The following is a 23,474-nucleotide window of genomic DNA, read 5'->3' as shown; positions in this document are numbered from 1 at the left end:
ACATTTGCTTTTAACAGCATACTGGCTACAGCTTTTCAAGTGCTCCGGGCAGGTTAAACATTTTTAATGGCTAGGATTACTTCTGTTTCGTTTTTAATAAGCTGTACAGTCCCTGGGTTCACACTTTTCTTAAAAAAATGTTAATTGAAACTAACATAACTTTCCAAAAGCTCCTGGGAGTGAAAAAAAATTCTCTCAAATTATCTTTCACAACTAACAAGGAAATCCACCTCTCTTCATTAACAGCCTCTAGTTTAAAAACACCTCCATTTTCTGCAATGACTGGTTATCTAATCTTTTTCGTTCCCTCTGGGAAATGTCTTTTTCTATAGGCTGTGATCTCTACTTGGATTATTTCAATTTTAGTCATTGGTGGCCAGGAACCATGTAAAACCCAAGGGTGGACAGGAATGGATCTAAGGAATTGACAATCCTATATTCAAGCAGGGATAAACTAAGCTAGTGCAAATCATGGCTTTCCTTGTCTACAGTTGGTTTGCACTAGTGCAGCTGTGCACCAATGAGGGAATCCCAAACACTGAGAAGACCTAGAGTTTTCCCCTTAAATACTATTAGCCACTCAGCAGGTGACCACACACTCACTGGATCTCAGTGGAAATCACTCAGGACATTTAGAGTGTCACTTGTTCCCGCACCTTTGAAAATAGGTCACACTACAAACAGGTTTCATTGTGTAGCCGGAGCTGACACGTAAAATGGATGCCCACAACAGCGAAGTTACATTAAATAGTGCTTGTTCCAAGAGGCCGTGACACATGAAAATAAAGAAAAAAACTCTATGTTTCTCATCTGTGCTGATTATAAAGTCCCTCCTGATCTCATTAGTGGTGGGCAGTAATCCATCATCCAATCCCTCACTGTATTATCACTAGCTATGCTATTAATTGTTATTGAGACAACAATCTCATTCCATTTGTGTGTGTGAGTGTGTGCGTGTGTACATATATATATATATATTAAACATTACCATTATCCTTAGGTCTAAAATCTTTTATGCTAATTAAATCCTTAGCCTTGAACAGTAAATGAGCAAACCTTTCACACTGACTTGATGTCCAGGACAAATGGCCTTCTCTGACACCGGTTCCAGCTCCAACTCCAGTCAGCAGCTCCTAGGACTCACCTTGTGAGCAGAGTGCTGCTTGCCCTGCCTTTTTAGCTCAGCTGTGAAAACCACAGTGAGTTCAGGCTTTGGCTAAAGCAGTGGAATCTTGACGTATGATAGACAGTGCACCCCCGTCTCAAACAGCAAGAAAACCACATTAACATCTGCCAATCGAAAAAATCTACACCAGCAGACCAAATTACATAGATAATTACCCATGAGGCCCTTATTAGCTCTTCACCACTGTTCTTCACATATCCCCCAGTGTGGGAAAAAAGTGAAAAACTGAACTTCAAAATACCCCAACCTGGTTGCATGTCACTTTTTTTGTTAGCCCTTTGATGTCTCAAGTCTCCTTAACAGAAATAATGGCTTATTTACTGTATGGTATTTGGTGAACCATGTTCCTGGGCTAATTGACACATAAAGCTTTTGAGTGTTCTGAAACCTAATCTGTATTTTCTCATACAGAAAGGTTGCGACCTGGTCATGCTACTTTGCCTATGAGTCACTTCTTGGATCTCTTTGTATTGTCATCAGAAGGTTTTTGAAGCAATGATAGAAATAGATCAATTAGATTCCAGGGTATGTGACTTTGGCATAATTTGGACAGAAAGGCTTAGAAAAACTGACCCGTTTTGGAACCTGTCCAACACATTGTATAATAACTGTACCGTATCTGCAAGTCTTAGTCAGCCCAAATTCTGAATTGATTTCACTGGGACTTTTGCCTGAATAAAAACTGGTAAGAATTATGAGCTAGTTTCTGCTCTCAGTTACAGCAAAAGAAAGCTGATGTAACTTTTCTGGATTTACACTGGTGTAACAGAGCAGAACATAATTCTGAGTAGGATTTTGTGCACAGAATTTTGAGGAGACAGAATAGGAAAGAGAGAGAATAATTTCAAAATTCTGTACGCTCTGAGCTGCTTAAAAATTGGTGTTACAGAAAGAAACATTTCCATCTGATAGGCCAAATGCAGCACCATTCACAGGGGGCCCAGTGAGTTGTGCGCACATGAGGGCAGACTTTGGCCAATATCATGTATACGCTGGGTGGTGTAGTTTCAGCTCTCTGCATCATGACTGTTGTTTGGTTCTCTCACAGGCTTCACCCTGCAGCCAGGCTACTTCCTGTGTAGTTTTAGCATATGCTCGATTCATAAGAACTTACACAGCACAGACAAAATTAAACAAACACGTGACCTCATTTGGCACAGACTCACCTGTCACAGACAGGTTTGCTGGCTCACTCACCTGAAACACCACTCTGACAAGATTCCTTTCAGGAAGTGGGAAAATCTCTGAGGAGTGCCCCAGTTGTTTTCCATCCCATGTATGATCCTTCACTGATGCACTGGTATCTGTGGTGATGTTGTTTCTTCTCACCCACTTGAACAGAAACTTGTGCCATGCAAATTGATGTCCCTCCCCATCCCACGTACCATGGTCATCCCCTCCATTATTTCATTGTAGGATAAAGCCAACATTTTCAAATGTGGGTGCCTAAAGTTAGGTTCCTACTTCCATATATGGGCACCTTCAGTGGAAGCTCCTGGGCGCTCAGTGCTTTTTAAAATCAAGCCACTTAATATTGGTGCATAAATGTGCATTTCAGGGTACATCTACAGAGCCACCAGCAGCGAGCCTCTAAGCCTGGGTCAACAGATTTGGAATCACCCTACAGATAGCTGTGTAGCAGCACTTTGAAGTTGTGGCCTTCAGAATCGGAGTTCCAGACCAAACTGCCATGCTTACATAGCTATTGTTAGCAGAGTGGCATGAGCCCTGCAAGCACAAGTTTGTTGATCCAGGCTCGGGCCAAATTCTGATCTCGATAAATCTATGTGTTTTCCATTGACTCAATTTGTCCCGGTGTCGATGAATGCTAATTATGGCCCAGGGGCATTTAGTCTTATTGAGATAACAAAGAACAGACCCCCCTAATAACAATTTGCTCACTACAAATTTGACTTCTGGGTCCTTACCGTATATACTCTGAATTAAATGCAACACATTATGGGTTAAATTCACCTCTGTGCAAAGAACAGCACAAAGTCTATGCACCATGTAAGCATTTGCAGAGGTGTGAATTTCACCCAGTTACTTTATTGGCATGATGCATTCAAGCCTCAAGATTTTTCTTAATTTTTTTCTTCCTTAAAAGCTGACTGCACAGTATTTCAATTTCTCATCTTCAAGACAAAGCTATATCTGTGAGCTAAAAAACCAAGGATGCTCACTCTAAATGATATAGAATTTTATTTATTGAATTCCTGAGTAAAAATAAAAAGCATCAAGAAATATTCCAGTACAAAGCCGTCTACATCCCCATAAATGTACAGACTTGAATATTCAAAAAAGCTTTATTCCTCTGTGAAAGTTAAGTTGAACTTGGTGCAAATCCACTGTGCAATTCTTTGGCAGTTATGACCAAAAGATATTTCTGAAGAAGTTACAGTAAGTTTCATTGAGCATTATTAAAACTATAGTGCAAGTTCAATTTTAAAACAAAATCAAGCAAAGTCACGTATTGCAGCTTTACAACTCCAGCATTTTACAAAGCTGGAAACTCTTTTTATGCAATACATGTCAGTAAGTTTTCATGAACCACTTATAGAAATGTAAAGGAACACTGTCAAGCAATGAAAAAACAAAAAGAGAAAAAACAAGTAAATTCTACCCTATGCAGAGAAAACTCTGGTGGGAGAGAATCATTAGCCACATCCTCTGACTCCCCGAAAAAAACACCTGACTGCACATTACTGTTACTGCTACTTAAATATGTGTAAATCCTTGAGCCTAGTAATGGGCATTGTGATGTTGGGTAACTGGCTTCCACTGTGCTATAATTGTACTGTCTGTGTAACAAAATTACCACTCACTTTTAATTTCATTTAATTACAGATTAAAATGTCTTTTGTCTTATTTCCATTGCTGCTGATCATCAGTTCTTAAAAGACTAATTTCAGCAAAGCACATGAGCATGTGGTTCTCTTTAAGTACACGAGCCATCCCAATAACTACAAAGTTAAGCATGTGCGTAAATACTTTGTTGAATTGCGGCTTAGGACACTTGACTGATGGCTGTTCTTGTACCATCCTTCTGGACTATTTGTTTTCTGTTTGCTGTATAGTCCATCAGGGGCTACTTTGCCTCCATTTATTAATGTATGAATGGAAAACCAGGTACGTTAACAGGTTGTCACTATCCTCTTTGCACAGCACCTTGGCCTGATATGTAACAACACTCCAGTCTTTTGGATTGCATGGTTGGATTCCTTTTCAGTTTAAACGGCACCATAAACATTAATTAGGAATATTTAATCGAACTTTAACAGTACAAATCTCCTGTTTCTAAATACGTTATTTGTAAAACCCTCGTATTGGCTTGAAAATAGCGTTGTTGTTTTTTCTCTGCAGCGCTCCAGAGATCAGAGGGGCTCCAAAGCCACCCTACTGGAGCACTGGGGATTGCCCAGGTGGCTTTTGTGGAGCTGCCACCTCCTCTTAGCCACATCTCCATTTGATGTGCGGGATGTGGCCAGAGCACTGGGCATACTCAGCTGCTCCCCAGTCAGCATAACAGCCCACTAGAGTGAAGCTCTGGGATATTGGCTTTTTTCAACTTTTTCAATTGGAAAACATTTAAAAAAAACAAAAGAAAACTCTGCATTTCTGATGTCGTGCAACTGCTAAATTTCTTACCATGTTTGTGTTAACAGCTTTATTGACAACCTCAGCACAGCTCTGATAAGAGAGTTCTGTTAATAAACGTTGCTTTTGATGCTGGATTGCTGTTTTTCACTGTTGCCAACACTTACAGTTTTTAGTGTTTTTCACTAAGCCCCAGCTGCTGGAGTCCTGGTGTTGCAGGAGTATCTCAATGTTCCTTTTTCAATAAGTAAGTTTCTACCCCTGATGCTTGCAGAGAAAAGTTTGAAAATGTGATGCAAATGCAACCTAAATACTTAAAAGCGAAAAAGGTAAATAAAAAGTCCAACATTTATTATTTAAAAAAATCTCATGATCGGCATATAAATCTCTCAAAATTTGTGGGTGGCGGGGCAGATTCATGTTTTTAAATATTTGAGGTTGCAATACCTTTTTTTGCAGAAGCAGAGCTACTCTGGGCCCTACATGAACAGCTCATTTAAAAAAAAATCTTTGCAACAGAGTGATAGATTTAAAAAAAGAGACAGAGAGTAAAGTAAAAAAAGTAAATCCAGAGGCTACCCTTCACCAGATTATTTATAATATATTATAGATCGCAGCTTGGCCTAACACTTGACAGTGTCCCTTTAACTTAAGTTTGGCATTTTAAGAAAAATATCTTAGTGAAATTAGTATTCTAGCTAAACAGTAGCAAAATGCTTTTAAAATCACACCTAAAAGTTTAAGGAAAATTGCAGTAGACTTCAGGAAACAGCCATTATATTGCATAGTGTATGGTACATAGTATTCTACTTTTAAACATTAAATAAACTCTCATTGCCTAAATAAGAATAAAACATAACCTCAGCACTAAAATAATATGCTGGTAAATAATGAAATTGGGGCCAGTGCATAATTTGTTTATTGCTTATGTGCTACTCACTTTAATCTCATTTCCATCTTGATTAGAATCTTTTAAATGTAATCATATTTTCAGCAGTATAGAGCTCAGTTGTGATGGTCTCTGACCTCTCTGTTCCTACAAAGAAAAGGACCCTGCATCTTTCTTTGACACATCTTCCCACGGCAGTTTACATGTAGTACTGATATAATAAGAAAGACGAACTGGATTGTCAACTCAATGGAATGTCTCGAGATGAGTCAAAATCCTGGCAGGTTAACATAGGGCCCAATCCAAAGCCTGTTGAACTCAATGAGAGGATTTACATTTATTTCAGTGGGCTTTGGATTGGGGGCATAGCGAGGGCATTTATGGTCTAAAAATACCCTATACTGACCAATTAAAAAGTGCATCGCCCATAAACAACATCCATCCCCTTTCATTGCCCTTTACAATAGCAACAATGACCTCAGCAATAGGGATTACTGGCCTTCAGCTGTACCTTGGGACACGGATTCCTCTCCTTTCAGATGATCATTAATCCCCAGGAAATGTCCTGTGCTTTTATCATTATTGGTTAAGTGACCAGAACCTCAGTGCTTACAATCAACATGAACAATCTGTGCCTTCACAGCAATAGTGCTATCCCCATCAAATAGAATCCATTAGGGCTGAGGTACGGGACCAGAAAAATATACACACCCATTTGAACCTCAATCCTTCTTCCAAACTGAACTGAACCTTTGATAAAGAGCCCTCACACCTCCATCCAATGCTCTTTTGTACCCAAATTTGTCTCCTCCTTCTCCCCCTTCCAAGTCCTATACAGTCAACCAGCCAGATCCTTCAGCCTAGACTTGGAAACTCCCACTGTTTTCTGTTCCCAACCCCAGGTTTCTTTTGCCTCCTCTAACTCCGCACAGGGCCCCCTACATCAGCTGCTATTCCCATCAGGGAGCTGTCAGATTCCTGGCAGGTTCTGCTGGGCTTTCACCAATTGCTGCATTGAAATCTCTCATGGTCCCACGCTCCCCACGCTCCTTCGGTGAGGGATATCCAGTCCATTCTGAGATATCTCTGACCCATGAGGAGATCTGGTTGGAAAATGTCCATCCCCCACTTAAAAAAAAAAGTTCAACTTTCTGTTGATAAACTGAGCACTTTTCAACTGAGACCCCAAAATCTTTTGTTTTTCTAGTTTTTATTAAAAAAAAACCTCTCAAAAACACAAATAACCCCTCAAATTTTGTGCAGAAAGCAGACACTTTCTATGGAGATTTTTGTTTAAAATAAAAAAAAATAAATTTCCACCAAAACCAGTTTTGATTGAAAACTTTTAACCAGCCTGGCCCATGAGTGCACAAGATTTGAATACAGGAGCCACTCTGGGCCCAGCAGAGACTGCAAACCACTGGTTTATTCTGGGGAGATAAATATAGGGGAGAGGCTATGGAGAAAGTGAAGCATGAGGGCTGGATGGTCAATGGAGAATGGTAATAGGAGTCACCAGATTTAGCCAGGAAATGGGGAGGAAATCATTTGTACTTGGAGGGAAGGAGCAGAGGAAGAGGTAGACGGGGGTAGAGGAAGCAGGAATAAGGGGAAGGACAAAGGAAAGTGACCTGGCTGAACTGGTAAGCAGGAGAGAGAAGGATAGGAGGACAGGGGAGAAGGAGGAGGACCTCACTAGGTTTGGATATGCATCCAGTTTTGGGTGGACTTATCTAGACTGGATCAAATCTGATGAGGCTCAACAATTGCTACCTTCCACTCAGTCTATAAAAAGGAACCATTCTCATCATTTGTATCCTTCGAGTTTTTATTTTTGTGCGATTACTGTGGCTTAAAAGAAGCCAAAGCAGAAAAAAGAAACATGCCTGTTTCCCTTTCTTTAGTGTCACACATTAGAACTGCTGATTTTTTCTGCCTATTATACACCAGATTCTGCCACTGTAAGTTACTTAGAGAGGTACCTGACCAGGTGCGGCTCTAGCTTTTTTGCCGCCACAGGCACGGCAGGCAGGCTGCCTTCAGCGGCATGCCTGCGGGAGGTCCGCCAGTCCCGCGGCTTTGGCGTACCCGCCGCTGAATTGCTGCCGAATCCGCGGGACCGGCAGACCTCCCGCAGGCATGCCGCCGAAGGCTCCCTGACTACCGCACTCGCAGGGACCGGCAAAGCGCCCCCCACGGCTTGCCGCCCCAGGCATGCGAGCCGCCACTGTACCTTACTCTGCAAGAACTCCCATTGATGTCAGTGGCTCTACTTACAGAGAAGAGCGATCAAGACTGGAAGAAATAATCCTTAATTTTACAACTGTTGCAGCATTTTTTTTTTGTGATTGACATTAAATGTCAGAGTGTTTTTTAAAACCCAGTTTGACATTTTAAACCAAAACTAAATATCTAAAAAGTATATTGCTTATAAGTCTGAAAAAGATAATAATGATCCTTTAACGATACATATCTGTAATGTCTAGAGTTTTGCATAGTTGCATTTTTTTTATAGTTTTTTATAATTATGAGCTGGTCAGAAAATGTTTTTTCCCCAAGTGAAAATTTCAATTTTTTATTTTTATTTTTATTTTTATCAAAATTTTCCAAGAAAAAAATATAAGCTTTTCAACAAAATAATATTTTTCAGTTTTCAGCCAACTATTTTTTGTTTTCTTTGACAAAAACATCAAAAATTTTAATTTGGTCAAAAACCAAATTTTCATTGAAAAAAGGTTGAAGACATTTTTTTTTGACCAGTTCTACAAAACAACATGGCTTTTGAGCAATCTCTACACAGTACCGAGCCATTAGTGTTCCTGTGAAGGGTTTCTTTCTTTTGTGTAAACACACTGTAAGTGCTTTGTTTTGTAACTACTGCATAGCTTAAGGAGGTGTTCAAACAACAATCTTTTTAGTGCTTACATACATATAAATAATAGTGTTTCTTAAAAATATAATTAAAAAAGGACACCATATATTCAAGGCTATGGAAAATCACTTCCATCATAGATCACAGGTTGTTCAACAGTCAAGTGATAAAATACTTTTTTCGAGATAAACCTGTACAAAACAAACAGAAGATTATGTTAGTCTAACTCAAGTAAAAGTAAGATCATAATAGCTGGTCAAACCCTGCAATCCTTACTCAGGCAAATCATCCATTGGACTTCAAGAAGTTTTGCGTGAGTTAGGACTGCCGGATTGGATGCAGTAGGAGCATTAACTACAAGAAGACAATCCTGACTCTGAACTGGCTATAAATAATCATGTGGTAAGTTTCTGTTATTTACTGTCTCAGAGATCAAGAGCATCAAAGGATGGAACAATGTTACAGAATCACGGGAAACGATCTTTAATAAAATCTGAAACTCAGGCCACTGAACCAATTTTTGACCTCTTTTTCTTAATAGCCAGTCTATTAAAGTCTACAAGTGATGAAACACTCCTTATTTCAATCTCTACCCTGACTCTACCTACCTAGAGAAGGTGTTGTCAAATATCAGTATGTAGATACCACAGTTTCTCGCTTTCACCTGTCCTCTGATAGTTTCCTTATGAGAGTTGCAGCGGGTCATAGGAATGAGTACCTGGAATTGAAAAATCAAAACAGAACTTGGTTTCAAAGCTCTACCTCTACTCTAGGTTTGGAAGAGATATTTGGTCTTACACCTTCCTAGGGGGCAACAAGAGGGCCTCCTTGTGTGTATGTATTTCTCTTGGTTTGCATTATCTGTTCTTGTGAGTGAATGTCAGGTCATATTTAAACTGTCTCCCTGTGATCGTGGCTCCCAGTGGCTGCGGTTCGCCGCTCCAGGCCAATGGGGGCTGCAGGAAGAGCGGCCAGCACATCCCTCGGCCCGCACGAACTGCAGCCAGTGGGAGCCGCGATTGGCCGAACCTGCGGACGCGGCAGGTAAACAAACCGGCCCAGCCCACCAGAGGCTTTCCCTGAACAAGCGGCGGACTGGCTTTGAGAACCACTGGTCTATACTACCAATGTATGTCAGTATAACTGTCGCTCAGGGGTGTGGAAAATCCGCACCTCAGAGCGACGCAGTTATACTAACCAAACTTGTGATGTAGACAGTACTAGGTCGATGGGAGGGTTTCTCACGTCAACATAGCTACCGCCTTTAGGGGAGGTGGAGTACCTATGCCGATGCAAGAAGCTCGCCTATTGGCCTAGCTAGTGTCTTCACTAAGTGCTACAGTGGCACAGCTGCCCCGGTGCTGCACAGCTGGAAGTGTAGACAAGCCCTTAGTGGAGAAGCCAGGGACTGGAAGAGCAAGGAGACCAGCTATCTTTCCTATCACCCTCCACAGCAGGGTTGAGGCATACTGGCAGTTTATAAAGTAACAATTCTTTTCTTCTCACTCTTTCTTCTCTTCATGTTTGTGCTCTGTTTATCTGGTGAGGGGGGGTATACAAGTGATGTAAGAAATACAAAATATGGCTTTGGCCATGCAACTTGTGCTAGTGACCCTTTTGAAGGCTATGGGACAATTATTGGACTTGTCTTAGCTAGGAAAAAAAGTGTATTTTTAATCTGTGTTAAAGTCCTCAAGAAAAGTCAGTTATAGTTTTAGGCCATGTCTACACTACAGCCTGTGTCGGCAAAACATATGTCGCTCAGGGGCATGAATAAACCACCCCCCCGTGTGACATAAATCACACCGATATACGTGGTCATGTGCACAGTGCTACATCGGCGGGAGAGCTTCTCCTGCCGACGTAGCTTATGTTGCTCGTGGAGGTGGAGGGAGCTCTCTCCCATCAGCATAGAATGCCTTGACCAGATGTGCTGCAGTGCTGTACGTATAGACATGACCTTAATCAGTGTTAGCTGGTCATGGGAAACCTTAGGTCTTCCCAGCAACATGGGTTAAAACTATAACTGCTTTGTTTTCACTACAATTTTAACACAGGTTAGTTAGCTTAACAAGGGTTAACACCACCCCTTTTTTCCTATAAAAGACACATGCAGTGTGAATCAGGAATGTACTGTGGGGCTTTCTGCACTGATCCTGCAAAATGTTGAGCACTTTGGGTCATATCCAGCAATGCACCGAAGCACACGCTTAATCTTAAATCTGTGAGTAGCCCCATTGACTACTTCATCTTTCAACGGATGGCCTGTGTTTAAGAGTCCTGCCGGATTGAGCCCTATGCTATTTACAAATAATATTTGTCTTTTGCATTAAATGTAAGGAAAAAAACTAAACACTACACAGATTTTGCAGGTTGGAGCTGAAGGAGCCGATTGGTTAGCTTAGTGACAGTGATTTAACTTTAAATACAAACATCAGAAGCTAAAGTGCCAGTCAGTGCAATGTCACCCTATTTCCCCAGGCAACGCTAATAATTAAAGGTGTACTTCTTCCCACCGCAACAGGTCAATGGACTTTGGACAAGGAACAGTTTTCCTGATGAGACATTTTGACACTTTCATATTTGTTACTACAGCGATGCAACTTCCAGTGACATTTGTTGGGGCCATGGTAAGTAAGTTTGCTGGTTCCTCCAGACAAACTCATTCACCTCATGTGGTGAAATGCAATTCCTGAGGTAGGTCAGTGAGGAAAAAAATCCCATCCTGAAATAACTGCCTTACTTTGCACTGATCCAGCATTGCTTCTTCTGATTCTTGGTAGACAACGCTGAATGCTATGCTCTTTGGGTCTGATGAAAACACCCAGCTGATTGTAAGGCCAGTCTCTGTCACGGTTATAGGGATGGTACTGTAGGTGCTGGACTTAATGAACAGCTCCCTGTTGTCTTCCCCAAAATTTAAAATCTCTTCAACTGTAAGGGGTAATTTTATCCTGAAAGACAAACATAACCATTGGAGAGGATCAAATTAGATTGTGAAGACATCTGAACAGTGGGCATTGATATTTTCTTTTCTTTTGTCTGACCTACTTCCTGCAGACTCCTCGGTGACTTTGGGGCATGTCTAGAAGATGCAGCTATACAACTTTGGATGAAAGCAAGGACCAGATGATCACAGCCTAGTGCTTTCTATTGCTGCTGGCATTCAGCGACTTCACTCATTCATTTATTCTAGTGTAGTTAAAAAGAAGTAATATTGAGTGTGGTACAGATACGTGACTTCAGTCTCACTTTACACTGTTGTTTCTCTTGATCAGCAAGTATACGACTTAATGTTTGTAATAAAAGATGTCATGAAAAAGACTGCTGCCCTCTGCTGTCTCCTTTATATGTAAGCCAATGTCACTTACCATACTAACATCATTCATACCGAGAAATGGAAGTTTAGGGAGATTTACAGAGCAAGTGGACTATGAGCAGCCATTCTACTAAATGTCACATTGTGCTCTGTCCTGGGGCTTTTGGGGTAATTAACCCTGAAGCTCACATCGTCAGTGAACAAGCAAACTACATAAGTACCAACTTTGGAACCTAACATTAAAACTGAATTCTCTTCAGGACCTTGGGAGGTTTAGCCCTTTAACATTTTGTCAGACTGCCTCTCTATAGTGATATATTTCACATCTATATAATTAGATCCTCAGCTCATGGTCTTCAATGAAGCTTCACCAATTAACCAGCTGAGGAGGATCAAGTCCACAGTATTTCCATTGGAGTTGGTTTGATATATCATTATTTAGAATCAAGAGAAATCATCTAAGCAAAGAGCTAACCGTGATCTCTGGTATTATGATACACTGTAATAAATTCATTGTCCACCATCAAAAATCAGCACTTGCCAGCAGATACCACACAATTCCCATAGTTATTTCCAACTCTCAGTATGGGGATCACTGTGGTATCTCAGCCATCCGTTGGCAAATGCTGAGTTTTAATGATAACTACTGTTCCCAGACCAAGGAGAAATGTTTAGCTTTATTCATAATGTTAGTTCTTACCTAAGGTGAAACAACTACTAAAATTAAGGGTCGTCTGACAGAGTTTAAGTAGCTAATGACATTTCTTTCCCCCACCCCTCAATCTGTTGTTTGGGTGTGTATTTTGTTACAGCTGCCGTTGTTTGGGCTCTCAGAAAGACCACAACAAAATCCCAGCACAGACCAAATCACCTTCTTGTAGTCAAAGTATAAACCTTTCTCACAGCTGAGCCAAATTTTCAAAAAGGGGCATCTACGGGTAGGGATAAGAATGATGGGTTTTGTGCATATCAATTCTATTAGCTGCTGTGCAAGTGACAAATTCTATTGCCATTGTGTGTAAATGTTAGCACTCGAGTCGTGTGTGTGCAGGGGATTATGGGCACACAAGTGCAGGCTGGGTTGGGGCTTTTTTGAAGATTTACTCCTATTGTGGCATATATGTATTCATCAGGAGAGAAGCCATAGACAGCAGTAGATATGCCAGAATCATTTTGGGTAGAGGTGGCTGATGGGAAATAAGCCGCTCCCCCAAAGGCTCACCAAACACAGAAGATTAATTGAGCATTGAGAAATGTCTTCCTCCAGGTATCGAAGTGCTAAAAGCCTCTCTCCAATTTCTGTTTACAGGTCTCAGTCCCCCCTGAACTCTAGCAGTAGTGGGAGGGAAGATTTTCCTGGCCCCAAAAGGATGGGCAGGCAGGAGGGCAAGCTGATTCTCTCCTTATCACCCCCACACCCACTATTTAACTGAGGTATATCCCCATGATGCTGTTCTTAGGGCCAAGTCCTGCCCTCAGATGCATACGGACTGCTCCCCCTGAGGTCAATGAGAATTGACCAAGATGATATCCAAGATGCCGATTTGGCAATTATTCTTTAAACCGGGCAGTAATGAAGCTGTTCTGCTTACATCAGTTCTCCTGACTTCAGCAAACATATCTCAGCATCTTGGGCCACTTGCAATTCTTCTGAGTCATCCAAGGTCGAAGAATTATATGTGCTGTTTCTGTGGCAAGAAGGAAAAAAACTTATTAATTATTCTCTGAAACAGCACAATGCAGAGAAAAGTAATCACCGTAGTACCCCTTGCACGCATGCCTCCAGCAGTAGGCTCATTTCATTTACTGTGGGCCAAACTTGATTATCTTAACTACTTTAACACAGCACCACCTAGAGGCCTTGATCAAGACTGTAGCCCCATTGTGCTAGCCACTGTACATACATACAGTAAGGGACAGTTCCTGCCCCAAAGAGTAAATAGAGAAGATAGCAATTATTCCTTTCTCCTACCCTTTGCCTAGCTCCATTTTTAGGAATGGGAAACTGAGGCACAGACAGATTGAAGTGACTTGCCAGGAAGTCTGGACAGATCCAGGAATCAAGCTCAAACCTTGTCCCAAAACTATCCCTTACTTCCAAGGCCTGCTTCCCCTCAGTAAGAGTGAGAAAATCCACAGTGAGGGGTAAAATGATGAACTATATTGAACAGGCCAGAGTCTTCTCTCACTTATGGTAATGTACACCTAGATATGATTTCACTGAAATCAATCAAGTTACAGTTGGGTGACAGAATCCAGACCATTGTCTGCACACCCCTAAACAAGACTGAGCACAACAACAAAGCGGACAAGGTCTCCAAAATACTTAGATATTTAGTGGAAGACACGGCATTTACCAGTATACACATTAGGGTGAGCGGGTGTCCGGTTTTCGACAGGAACACCCAGTTGAAAAGGGACCCTGGCGGCTCCGGTCAGCACCACCAACTGGGCTATTAAAAGTTCAGTCGGCAGTGCTGCAGATCTGAGGCACGCTAGTCCCTACCTGTCCTGGCACCGCGCTGTGCCCCGGAAGCGACCAGCAGGTCTGGCTCCTAGGCGGGGGGCCCACGGGGCTTTGCGCACTGCTCCTGCCTCGAGCATCAGCTCCACACTCCCATTGGCCAGTTTCTGGCCAGTGGGAACTGGGGAGGTGGTACCTGCGGGTCAGGCGCAGAGCCTCTTGTCTCCCCTGCGGAGGCCCCGGACCTGCTCGTCGCTTCCAGGGTGCAGCGCAGTGCCAGAACAGGCAGGGAGCCTGTATTAGCCCTGCTGTGCCACTGACCAGGAGCCGCCCAAGGTAAGCCCATGCCCCAACCCTGAGCCCCAATTCCCTGCCCCAGCCCTGAGCCCCCCCTGTACCCCAAACCCCTCATCCCCGGCCACAGCCCAGAGCCCGCACCCCCAGCCCAGAACCTGCACCCCCCCTGCACCTCAACCCCCTTCCCCAGCCCATAGCTCCCTCCCGCACTCCGAATCCCTCGGCCCCAGCCTGGAGCCCCCTCCTGTACCCCTAACCCCTCATCCCCAGCCCGAAGCCAGCACCCCCAGCCCAGAACCCTCACACCCTCCTACACCCCAACCCCCTGCCTCAACCTACAGCTTGCTCCCATACTCCAAATCCCTCGGCCCTACCCCCCATCCTGCACCCCAAACCCGTCATCCCCACGCCAGAGCCCGCACCCCCAGGCCAGAGCCCGTACCCCCTGCCTCAACCTACAGCCTCCTGCCTCAACCCACAGCCCCCTCCCACATTCCAAATCCCTCTGCCCCACACCCAGCCTGGAGAACCACTCCTGCACCCCAAGCCCCTCATCCCCAACCCCATCCCAGAGCCTGCACCCTCAGGCGGAGCCCTCATTCCCTCCAGCATCCCAACTCCCTGCCCCATCCCAGAACCCCCTCCCACACCCTGAAACCCTCATTTCTGGCCCCACCCTGGAGCCCACACCCCCAGATAAGAGCCCTCACCTGCTCCAGCACCCCAACCCCCTGCCCCAGCCCAATGAAAGTGAGTGAGGGTGGGGGAGAGTGAACCATGGAGGGTGGGGGAATGTAGTGAACGGGGGCGGGGCCTCGGGGAAGGCGCAGGACTAGGGTGTTCGGTTTTAAGCGATTAGAAAGTTGGCAACCCTAATACACATAAGTCTATGTGTACTGTGCTTTGAAGGTGCAGGGTTAAATCCTGCTGAGGCCAGAAGTCAGCTTGTTTCCATGAATAAAGCACCTGAGATACAAAGTCTGCAGAAGGGTGAGAACACTGTGGTGACGACAAACTCCCCAATTCAGGGGGCCAGCACACCTCAAAAGTGGTTGCCATTGTCCAGAGAGTAGGTGAGTCCAGGGCCGTTGGGGAATACACAGATTCAGTGGATCCCTTCAGCAGCCTTTGTGCATGGGTTTCCTGCAGAGCTGCTAGCAGATTTCAAAGCCGCTCTCTAACCCTGAACCCTTGACGGAGGGCAGACAGCAGCAATGTGGTCTGATTTCCCTCTCCAGCACATGGGTCTAGCCCATGTGCTGGAGTTCATTTTCTATGAAATTCTATAGCACTTTACGATAAGGGGGATGATGGGGGTTAAGGCTAGCAGCAGTGCAGAGAAAGCAGCTAAGTGCAACAAACCCCACCACAGGTCATCAGCGGGTATGAATGTGTCACCTTCACCAATGCACAGACATCCACCACTTTAAAGAAGGAACTCCATTAGTGGGAAGCGGCAGTAGGCTTTTAGCTTCACTACGGATTAAACATTAGAGGGGCAACACTGTCAGGAACTCAGGTGACTCCTTGCACGGTCGCCTAGCAACCCAATGAGCTTGGTTGGGCCCAATGAACCATCACTAAGTGACTGTGCTCCCTGATTGGATAGAAGAGCCAACAGATCCCTATTTAAGCTTGATAGCAACAGCAGCACAGTGTCTGCTCAATGCGTTCCATGCCTGCAGCTGTGCCAGACCTGCTTCTTGTACCAGCCCTTGCGCTAACCAGTGCCTCTCCCTGCTCCTGCCCTAGTCCCTGCCTTCCTCAGAACTCCTGATTCCTGGATCTGATCACTGGCTTGTCCCCTGACCACACCTCTGGTTCTGCTTTCTGATTCTTCTCCAATCACTAGCCCAGACTCCTGTTCCAACCAGTAGGTCACACCGACACCCCAGTGTGTTACAAACAGCATGCATTATACAAGCAAGTTACATTAACTCATAATGGCTTGTGTCAAGGCTGGATCCCCACTTTGAACTTTAGGGTACAAATGTAGGGGCCTGCATGAAAACTTCTAAGCTTAACTACCAGCTTAGCTCTGGTTCCGCTGCCACCATTTCCCAATTAGATTCCCTCCCTGGGAAGCCCTGAGAAACCTTTCACCAATTCCCTGGTGAATACAGATCCAAACCCCTTGGATCTTAAAACAAGGAGAAATTAACCATCCCCCCTCCTTCCTCCCACCAACTCCTGGTGAATCAAGATCCAAACCCCTTGGATCTTAAAAACAAGGAAAAATCAATCAGGTTCTTAAAAAAAAGGCTTTTAATTAAAGAAAAAGGTAAAAATCATCTCTGTAAAATCAGTATGGAAATTAACCTTACAGGGTAATCAAACTTAAAGAGCTCAGAGGACTCCCCTCTAGTCTTAGGTTCAAAGTACAGCAAACAAAGATAAACACTCTAGTAAAAGGTACATTTACAAGTTGAGAAAACAAAGGAAAACTAACACGCCTTGCCTGGCTATTTACTTACAAGTTTGAAATAGGAGAGACTTGTTTAGAAAGATGTGGAGAACCTGGATTGATGTCTGGTCCCTCTCAGTCCCGAGAACGAACACACTCCCAAACAAAGAACACAAACAAAAGCCTTCCCCCCCCAAGATTTGAAAGTATCTTATCCCCTTATTGGTCCTTTAGGTCAGATGCCAGCCAGGTTACCTGAGCTTCTTAACCCTTTACAGGGAAAAGGATTTTGGAGTCTCTGGCCAGGAGGGATTTTATAGTACTGTACACAGGACAGCTGTTACCCTTCCGTTTATAGTTATGACAGCTTGTCAACTGTAGAATTATGATTCATCTTTTCCTGTAGTTCCTTGGCCTACTGCTGCCCCCTCCAAAGCTGTGGCTAAGTAAATTAGAGATGGAAAAGATCTATTAGGTAGGCTAGTCCAGCTCTCAGCCAATGTAACACTTTTCCCTACAATATATTCTATAATACTTTGCCCAGTCTAGTTTTAATGAGATCAAGGAATGTGGCTTCCACCACCTCCTTCTAGGCTATTTTCCATTTTACTCAGCTTAAGTTTTCCTTTGCTCAGGCTCCTCCCGTTACTTCTAGTTATACAGCATAGACATCCTTAAACAATTTGCCACAGCAAAAATCATTCTTCTGGCTTTGCTATAAGTGGCTCAGACTCTGCTGTCAGGATTTGTGCCATGGGATTAAAGTTCCCTAATGAATCCATTAATCCCACACTCTTTACTGGCCTCTTGGACTATAAATTAAACCACGGGGGCAACATGTGACGGCATGTTCCATCCCCTGACCAAACACACACTTTTTACTATTCCGTTGAGGTCCTTGCTATTTGTGGCTGCTGGCTTTGTACATTGTCTCACTTGGCCCTCTCCTCAACTTGCTATGCAATTTAACTGGCAAGTGCAACTAACTCTGCCCACCCTCTGAGCATCAAATCAGTGCCAGGTACACTATGCCATGTTTACTCATTTTCTGACAGCTTACACCTGACTCGACACCTTTCCCACTATATTTGTCACTCATTGGTCAACTTCTCACCTCAGTTACTGTGATGCTACTCCACTGAAGCCAATTGTCCAAATTCATCGCTGGTAGCACTCCATTGAGAACACCAGAGTTATACCAGTGAAGAATGTGGCCTATAGAGGTCAGTGGTGTTCCATTAATTTACAGAACATAATTCTGTATATTTATCTAACCTCACTAGGTGGCAGTCCATCGCTCATTGAGCAAGGTTGTTCCTACCGTTTTCATGATGCACATAACTCGTTCTCAGCCATATAAGAGTGTTCAGTTTGTTTTGCTTTTCTTTCTTTTAAAAGCAGACTGGATCAAGTGACATGACTAATAAGAATAAAAAACTAAAGAATGGAAAATATTTTTCACAACCACCCCTGAAATTAAACTAGAAATATTATGATAGCATTTTAGTGCCCCAGTTGAACAAAATAGGAAACAACTGAGTTTTTGCTAATTTCAGAAGCCAAAGTTGAATAAAACTTGCTTGTCTAACCCCACCCCCCCCCATCATTTTCCATTTTCACAAACATCTGAGCTTCCATCTGGAAGAAGAAGCTATGAAATACTCCCAGTCGAACTCACAGAATTTCTTGTCCAAAGAGAATTTACCTGACATGATTATTATTAGTAAGGCCCTACTTGAATAGTGGTATGATCTTCAAATAATTGCAGCTGAGTTGTGGACAAGACATAGAAAATCACGGGAAAGTAATAATGGACCTTTATTAATAGTGTTAATTTGGAAAAGCCAGAGTAGACCTATTTGTTTAAGAAAAATTTGCTGGCAGGGGTGGTGGAGCCATCCCAAAAGTGGGGGAGTGCAGGGTATCCTGCTCCCTCCATGGCCCCTCCCTTGCCTCTTCTCTTCCCCCTGAGGTCCTGCCCCTGGCCAAGCCAAAAGCCAGAGCCAGGCCAGGGAGCCGCAGACCCTCCACCTGACCAGAGAGTGGGAGGGCCATGGCCCCCCCATTCTGGCATCCCTGGCTGGAACAATATAAACACTCAAGTATTATGTTAATTTTTTTGATAACCAGACATTATGCAGCAACTATATTACATTCATTTAAAAAAAAAAAGCCTGACTTGTACAATATAAAATTCAGAAGACTAAAAGTCTTAACACACACAACTGCTGTAGAAATCACGTCCAGTCACTTAAGCTTTTTACATTTTATAGGCTCTGAATGTTAGTGCAGTACTAATTGCATACTCAAAATATATGCAAAATTGTAGACTGTGCAAAGTAAGCTAATTAAAATAAAAATTTCAGTGGAAGCCTAATATTGCGGGATCCACCATTTCTGCAATATCACGAATGAAGTAGGGCCTCAATTATTAGTTATTATTTGTATGCGGCAGTGCCTGGGAGCTCAAGTCTTGGACCAGGACACCATTGTGCTAGGTGCTGTCCAGACACAGAACAAAAAATGGTTCCTGCCCCAAAGAGTTTACAATCAAAGTATAAGACAAGAGGCAACAAGTGGATACAGGCAGATGGGGAAGCACAAAGAAACAAAGATACAATCCTAGTCAGCTTGATAGGCAGTAGTCTCAGCATATCAGCTGCGAAAACATTGCCAAGTTTTTTGTAGACACCATGGCAAAGGAAAGTTTTAAGGAGGGATTTGAAGGAGGAACAAAGCCCGTTCAAGCTTCATTTCCAACCAAATATTGTGTACTGGAGGTTCAGAGAAGCAGTGAAGAGTTTCAAATAAGCAACTTGGGGTTCTAGTCTGAACTCAGGCTCTGAACTATGTTTTGAAGGTGCAGGGTTAAATCCTGCCTAGGCCAGAAGTCAGTTTGTTCCCATGAATAAAGCCCCTGAGACAGAACATTTGCTGGGGGGGGGGGGGCAGATTGTGTTGATGACAAACCCCCCGCTTCAGGGGGACAGCACAGCCTAAAAAGCATTTGTCACTGGCCAGAGAATGGTGAGGCCAGGGTAGTTGGGAAATACACAGATTCAGAACATCTCCTCAGCAGCCCTTGTGCATGGGTTTCCTACGGAGATGCTGGCAGATTTCAAAGCTGCCCTCTAACCCTGAAACCCTGATGGAGGGCAGACAGTAGCAACGTGGGCTGAAGTCCCCCTCCAGCACATGGGGCTAGCCTGGCACAGGGAGGTGAAACTTATACTGGACCTGGCCCGTGAAGTATTCTATAAATGCAAAGTATGGTTCATTATTCTGATGACGGGCTGTAATGGAAAGTGGATTTTGTGGGGTAAAAGGCAGTGGTACAAAATGTAGGCTCCTAAGACAAGGGGCCTTGCTGATGGTTCAGGACATTTGTTTATTACAATCGTTCTCTATGCAGTGAGCAATGAGGCCAAGGAGGACCCTTGTGTTTGATTGGGTCCACTGGAGAATGATTAGAGCTGTCAGCTTCTAGCAGCATTAAAACTTTAGCCCAGAGGTCATGAACCATTGCAGAGCCAAGAACTTGCAGGAGGGAGTAGCTGCCAGTGTGCCACTGTCGCTCAACACTGACAACATGGACAGTGGCTTAAAGCCACAATCCTTCAGTAAGCTGTTCGTTCATTCGTTCATTGAACAAAGAGCACAATTCCTAGCATGACGGTATTAATGACAGCAAGACTAAACACTCTGTGAATTGATCAATGCTATTGTACCAATAGAATAATATTAAATTTTTTCTTACTGGGACAGCTTCATGGACATACATCTTATTTTCAGTGGAGGTCCTGAGGTTCAGCAGCCATTCAGTCACACTTCAGTACCATACAGACAAACCGACAGAGGACAGTCACTAGACTACAGCAGATAACACTGAGCAGTCAGCAATTTCCATGCTGTTTTTGCTGAGATGCTTCTTAGAGTAGATGATCAAAGGTGATTTGTGGAAATGTGATTCACGAGTCAAAGGAGAAAACAGATTACAATCACGATTTATCTAGACAGTGACTGAAACTGTGCAGAGTGGTGAATTGCCCTTTGTTTTTGATAGAACAGTAGATGTTTTGATATTGTTAATAGTGTGTTTTCCACTTGTAAAAGGATTTATCACAAGTCACTCAGGAATGGGTTCCCTAAGGAATCCCAGAGGCATGGTACCTCATACATGAAATAGGGCCAACAGCGGTGTGGGGAAATATTTCCTCCCAGGGGAAGCACACCCCCACACACGCGATCTCAGGGAGAGAGATCTTTGGCTGTTAGATAGCAAGCAGGTTGCAGACCTGGTTTGAATCGGGTTAATTGGCCTATTCATGTAGCTAAGTTGATAAATTAGCTTGAACGATCTTTCTGCGGATGTCCCATTAAGCAGTTATTGTTTAAAAAATTTTGTTTTCTGCTTTTTTTGCTGTACCTTCAAATATATACACCGTTTTATCTAATCTGAACGAGATCTGACTGTTACACTTGGTATTAATGAAAAGAGTATTTGAGCTTCAAAATGCAACTATTTGTACCAGAAACCTGACTCTAAGATTTATGTGTATTCATCAATCTATTGTTGCCCCTTTTTGTCTGAGTGTTAGTCAATATTTGGGGCCTTGTAAAACTGTTTCCATTAGGAGGAGAAATTGATGAAACAACTTGTGAAGAAGGTGAGAGATACCTGTATTGTTTTTATGAATATTACGGGACTCTGTTAGATGGTTAGGGTGTTGCTTGCCAAAGGTTAATGAGGGGTTCAAACAGTCTTAAGTGGTTTATCCATATTTGCAGAATCAAAGTCGAGTGGTTTAGATAGCCTGATCACTGGTGCTCAACTGACAGTACAGCGGTCAAAGCCTTTGAAGACTAGAAGAGCATAGCAATCTCTCAGTTTCGGAGAGGGGAAGAAAATCTTAAAGAACTTGAGAACTGTTAAAAGAGCATCCCCAGAAGCAAAGGAAGAGGGGCAGGGTCTGTACATAAGCAGATGGAAACCTGAAGCAGGGGGGTACGTGGGATAAGTGGGACCTACCTACCTCAAGGGAAATGCTAAGCTTTAGGAAAGAAGTTATTCACCTTGTGCAGTAATGCTGGTTCTTTTAGATATCTGTCCCTATGGGTGCTCCACTGTAAGTATCCTTATAGGTGCTCCACTGTAGGTCTGTGCACGCCTCCGTTCTCTCGATCAGAGAATTTCAATAGTAGTCCATCCCACCTGCACATGCACGGCTCCCCTCCAGCCAGGAGCCCAGCCGGCATGCGCAGGCATTCCCGCCTCAGTTCCTTCTCTATGGCAGAGTCAATAGTGGAACTCTGAAACAGAGGGGAGGTGGGTGGGTCATGGAGCATCCAAAGGGACACACATCTTGAAGAACCATCATTACTGCACAGGGTGAGTAACTTCTTCAAGTAGTGTCCCTGTGAATGCTTCACTGTAGGTGACTCCCGAGCAGCTCCCACTGCTGGAGGCTGGAACTTCAGAGTCGTGTCTGATATAGATGACAGTACTGAGGCCCCGAATTGGGCATCTGAAGCCGAATCCCCCAGTATGACATAGTGATCTGCAAAGTTATGTGCAGATGTCCACCTAGATTGGAAAAGGCAATCGACAAGGAAACTGACCTCGTGGAATGCATGTGTATTGAGGATGGGGGGGGTTACCCCACAATTGATAGCAGAGTTTAATACAGCCAGAGGTCCACTGGGAGAGTCACTGAGCTGAGATCGCTGCACCCTTCGATTTATCCACAAGGGAGAGGAAGTGTCTTGGAGATTTTCTAAAGAATTCTGTCCTGTCCAAATAAAAGTCTCTTCTCACATCTAGCATATGGAGGATGACCTCTCAATTATCCATACGAAGTTTTGGATAAAATGTTGGGAGCTGAATAAGTTGATTCATGTGAAATGTAGAAGTCACTTTTGGAGTGAACTCTGGATGTGGTCTGAGTGTGACCTTGCCAGGGAAGAACACAGTAAATGGGGAATGTGCCATCAAGGCAGCTATATCCCCTATCCTTCTGGCAGAGGTAATGGCAATGAGGAATGCCATCTTCATGGAAAAGCAAATTAACAAACAAGTGGCCAAGGGTTCAAATAGTGGTCTAGTTATGCCCTTTAACAGTAGGTTGAGTTGCGTAGTGGAAGCCCTGGGTTGTGGGAAGAGGTTTTCTTTAAGGAGCCTCTTCATAGTTGGATGGGAGAAGATTGAATAGCCTTCCACCTGCTGGTGGAAGGTTGTGATTGATGTCAAGTGAACCTTCAGCGAGCTAACAGAGATACCCAACTTCTTTAAGGATAACAGGTAGTCAAGGACCACCAGTAGGTTGGCTGAATCAGGGGTGACACTCAAGGGCTGGCACCATATCTGGAATCTCTTCCATTTCTGTAGTTATGTGTGACAAGTAGCATCCTTTCTACTGTGCAATAGCACTTCTTGTACCTTCTCAGAA

General features: G+C 43.5%; 1 protein-coding gene across 6 annotated transcripts in view; it reads right to left on the bottom strand.

The window, feature by feature from the left end:
* Positions 1 to 8,036: 8,036 nt before the first annotated feature.
* FYCO1 (FYVE and coiled-coil domain autophagy adaptor 1) overlaps positions 8,037 to 23,474 on the bottom strand; it is an 82,049-nt gene continuing 66,611 nt past the window's right edge. For all 6 annotated transcript variants that reach the window (XM_008171217.4, XM_008171215.4, XM_008171229.4 and 3 more), the window contains exons 15-18: positions 13,456 to 13,551; positions 11,288 to 11,498; positions 9,153 to 9,262; positions 8,037 to 8,735 (exon numbers count right to left, since the gene is read on the bottom strand). In XM_008171217.4, coding sequence (XP_008169439.2) covers positions 8,660 to 8,735; positions 9,153 to 9,262; positions 11,288 to 11,498; positions 13,456 to 13,551 — 493 coding nt within the window. In that variant the 3' untranslated portion in view covers positions 8,037 to 8,659. The remainder of the gene's footprint in view (positions 8,736 to 9,152; positions 9,263 to 11,287; positions 11,499 to 13,455; positions 13,552 to 23,474) is intronic.

This window comes from Chrysemys picta, chromosome 2 (assembly GCF_011386835.1).
Source record: "Chrysemys picta bellii isolate R12L10 chromosome 2, ASM1138683v2, whole genome shotgun sequence".
Taxonomy (NCBI): Eukaryota; Metazoa; Chordata; order Testudines; family Emydidae; genus Chrysemys; species Chrysemys picta.
Note: the sequence above shows the minus strand (reverse complement) of the source record. Positions and strands in the feature narration are given on the sequence as shown.